Source organism: Staurois parvus, unplaced genomic scaffold, assembly GCF_062004578.1.
Source record: "Staurois parvus isolate SC_StPar_1 unplaced genomic scaffold, SC_StPar_1.0 ptg001566l, whole genome shotgun sequence".
In the NCBI taxonomy this organism is placed as follows: Eukaryota; Metazoa; Chordata; class Amphibia; order Anura; family Ranidae; genus Staurois; species Staurois parvus.
In genome coordinates this window covers 436,265-438,727 of record NW_028319362.1, presented here as the reverse complement: position 1 = coordinate 438,727, position 2,463 = coordinate 436,265, and the positions used below count along the sequence as shown (strand labels likewise).

At 39.7% G+C, this 2,463-nt stretch overlaps 1 protein-coding gene across 1 annotated transcript; it reads left to right on the top strand.

Moving 5' to 3' along the window:
* Positions 1-204: 204 nt before the first annotated feature.
* LOC149435267 (serine/threonine-protein kinase SBK1-like) lies at positions 205-2,117 on the top strand. Its single transcript, XM_089662843.1, has 3 exons — positions 205-379; positions 945-1,147; positions 1,536-2,117. Exons 1-3 carry the CDS (start codon positions 205-207, stop codon positions 2,115-2,117), a joined length of 960 nt encoding a protein of 319 aa, XP_089518969.1.
* The last annotated feature ends 346 nt before the right edge of the window (positions 2,118-2,463 follow it).

The window sequence follows — 2,463 nt, the reverse complement described above, 5'->3', positions numbered from 1 at the left end:
ATTTAATAAGAATTGTAAGCATATATCAGCTTTAAAATGTAAAATAACTGTCTTTAGTTACAATACTACCCCTCCCCCCACCTCTAATGAAGGTGACAATTAATAACAGTAACTGGGTGATATCCAGAGAGATGATTAATGCCGCTTACTAATGATTAGTGCCAAATGAAACTAATTTGTATGTTTTGATGTTGTGATTCCAGAATGGCTTCTAGCATCGTAGAAGTAACCAAGAACACTGCAAGGAAACTTCTTGAGCTCATCGCCAAAACCTCAGAAAACCTGACGATGATGGACGTCACAGACCACTTCCACCCCATCAAAGAGCTCGGGACAGGATCGTATGGAAAGGTCCTCTTGGCCAAACATCGGGGTTCAGGTAAATTTGTAGCCTAATTCATGTAAAGAGAATGATTTACAGAATCAGTTGTGCTTCTGAATGAGTGGAAATAAACTAAGGGAAAGAGTAACTAGCAGGTAAAGTTTCTTCGGTTGCATGGTGCAACAAGGGGGATCATACTGTAGATCTTGCATCACCAGAGGAGGGGAGACTATAATGAGCAAGTCTGCCATAATATACAAGTCTGATATTTACATATTCTAGTTAATGCTCTGGGTTCCCTCTGCAGATTTAGTTCTATTTACAGCTCAGATGTCTAAAGAATCTTTACTTCTAAACTGAGATATGAGTGTGACATCCAAGATCTAAGAATCAACAGAATGCTTCGGCTGCAGAACATTTCCAAACCTTTGAGCAGCATTTTTTAAGTTTCTAAGTTTTCCAAGCCCCCCTTGCTTCCAGTGTTTGAGTGATGATTATGGATCTTAATAAGTCAGAGCTTTTAGATTTACAGAAACTTTTAACTAACTTTAGCAAGCTTCATCATTTCTCTAATGTTGGGTTTATGATACTCATTGTCTTTTTATGTCTTTCTTTTTAACAGATGAGTTGGTGGCTATGAAACTGATGAGTAAAGAGACAACTCCAATGGACAACTTCCTAGTGGAATACGGAATGTCTCTTAGTCTCAGCGGTCATCCAAATATCATTGAAACCCATGAAATCGCTTTCCAAACCAGCAACGACTATGTCTTTGTCCAGAAGGTGGCACCAGCTGGAAACCTTCATTCAATAGTAAAGCTAAATGTAAGTTTGTATCAAAAATGTATTGATCTTTATAAAGTCACGATTTCTAGTTTTAGTTGCTTTTGAAGCATTCTGAGTTTTAAAGATTCCTTTCCCAGGGCAGTGAGTTGATAGGATGTATAGTTGGCATACGCTTGTTGTTTTAGGTATGTGTATCATTCAAGTTATGAAGCAAGGTTTAAAATGGAGTAAGATGGGTTAAGATGGATCTTGCACCATTAATGGCACCATTTTGTATGCTGACAGGTTTCCTTTAATCATACTCCTTGTGTATTCAGCTAATGTATGTTTGTTTCCCTGTACAAGAGGTAAGGTGGGTTCAATATGTTGGGTAACATTGTGTTATATTTGTGTCTAGTGACTAATTTTCTCTCTTTTTTCCATACAGGTTGGTTTAAATGAAGATATTGTAAAGTGTTTTGTTCCACAGGTAGCGAGTGCCTTAGACTTTATGCACAGCAGAGGAATGGTCCATCGGGACATTAAACTGGACAACATTTTGCTCATGGACATTGAATGTAAGGAAGTCAAATTAGCAGATTTTGGACTGACGAGGCTCCGGGGCACTCAAGCACCATGTATGTCCTGGTCCATCCCATATACTGCTCCGGAATTGTGCAGCTTAAAAGAAGGGGATCAATTGCTGCTGCACCCGAGCATTGACGTGTGGGCGTTTGGAGTCCTGTTGTACACAGCTATGACCGGCTCATATCCTTGGGAAGAAGCAGGGGGTCATGACCCCATGTATCGGGAGTTTGCTTGGTGGCAAATGAAGAAAGACCTAACCTTGGCACCAGGAAAGTGGCAACAATTCTCCATTGAAGCCAGGCAGATGTTCTGCGACTTGTTGGCACTCAATGCCTCTGAGAGGTGTTCTGTTATGGACATTTTAAAATATGTCCACCTGCCATGGAAAACAAAAATGCCTCCAGAGAATCTAACCAGGAAAACGGTCATACATGTGATATAACAAAGTGCATGATATCCATTGTGGAGCCTCATCAAGTGCTGCCTCATACAAGTCTCATGTCCTAGGGGAAGGTAAGTCTAAATCTTAGGACTGCTGGATTTTTCTGTAGCTGGTCACATGTTTGCTTATCTACTGTAATTGCTGATTTCAGAAATACTAACTCATAGCATAGGAAAACCGTATATAATGAGCCACAGAAGCACAGATCTAATTGGACCACATGTCCACTTATTTCCACCACAGTTCTCAAAAGCAATTTCACTATTCAAACATATACCATTCTAAAGCTATAACACCGATGTATGCTTACATGGTACCTACACTAATTACACATTCATTCTATTTG

Bases quoted from the DNA above. Each gene is read 5' to 3' on its own strand.
- LOC149435267 (XM_089662843.1), top strand. From the start codon at position 205: ATGGCTTCTAGCATCGTAGAAGTAACCAAGAACACTGCAAGGAAACTT. The intron at 380-944 runs GTAAATTTGTAG...TCTTTTTAACAG, and splicing joins GGCCAAACATCGGGGTTCAG to ATGAGTTGGTGGCTATGAAA. The intron at 1,148-1,535 runs GTAAGTTTGTAT...TTTTCCATACAG, and splicing joins ATTCAATAGTAAAGCTAAAT to GTTGGTTTAAATGAAGATAT.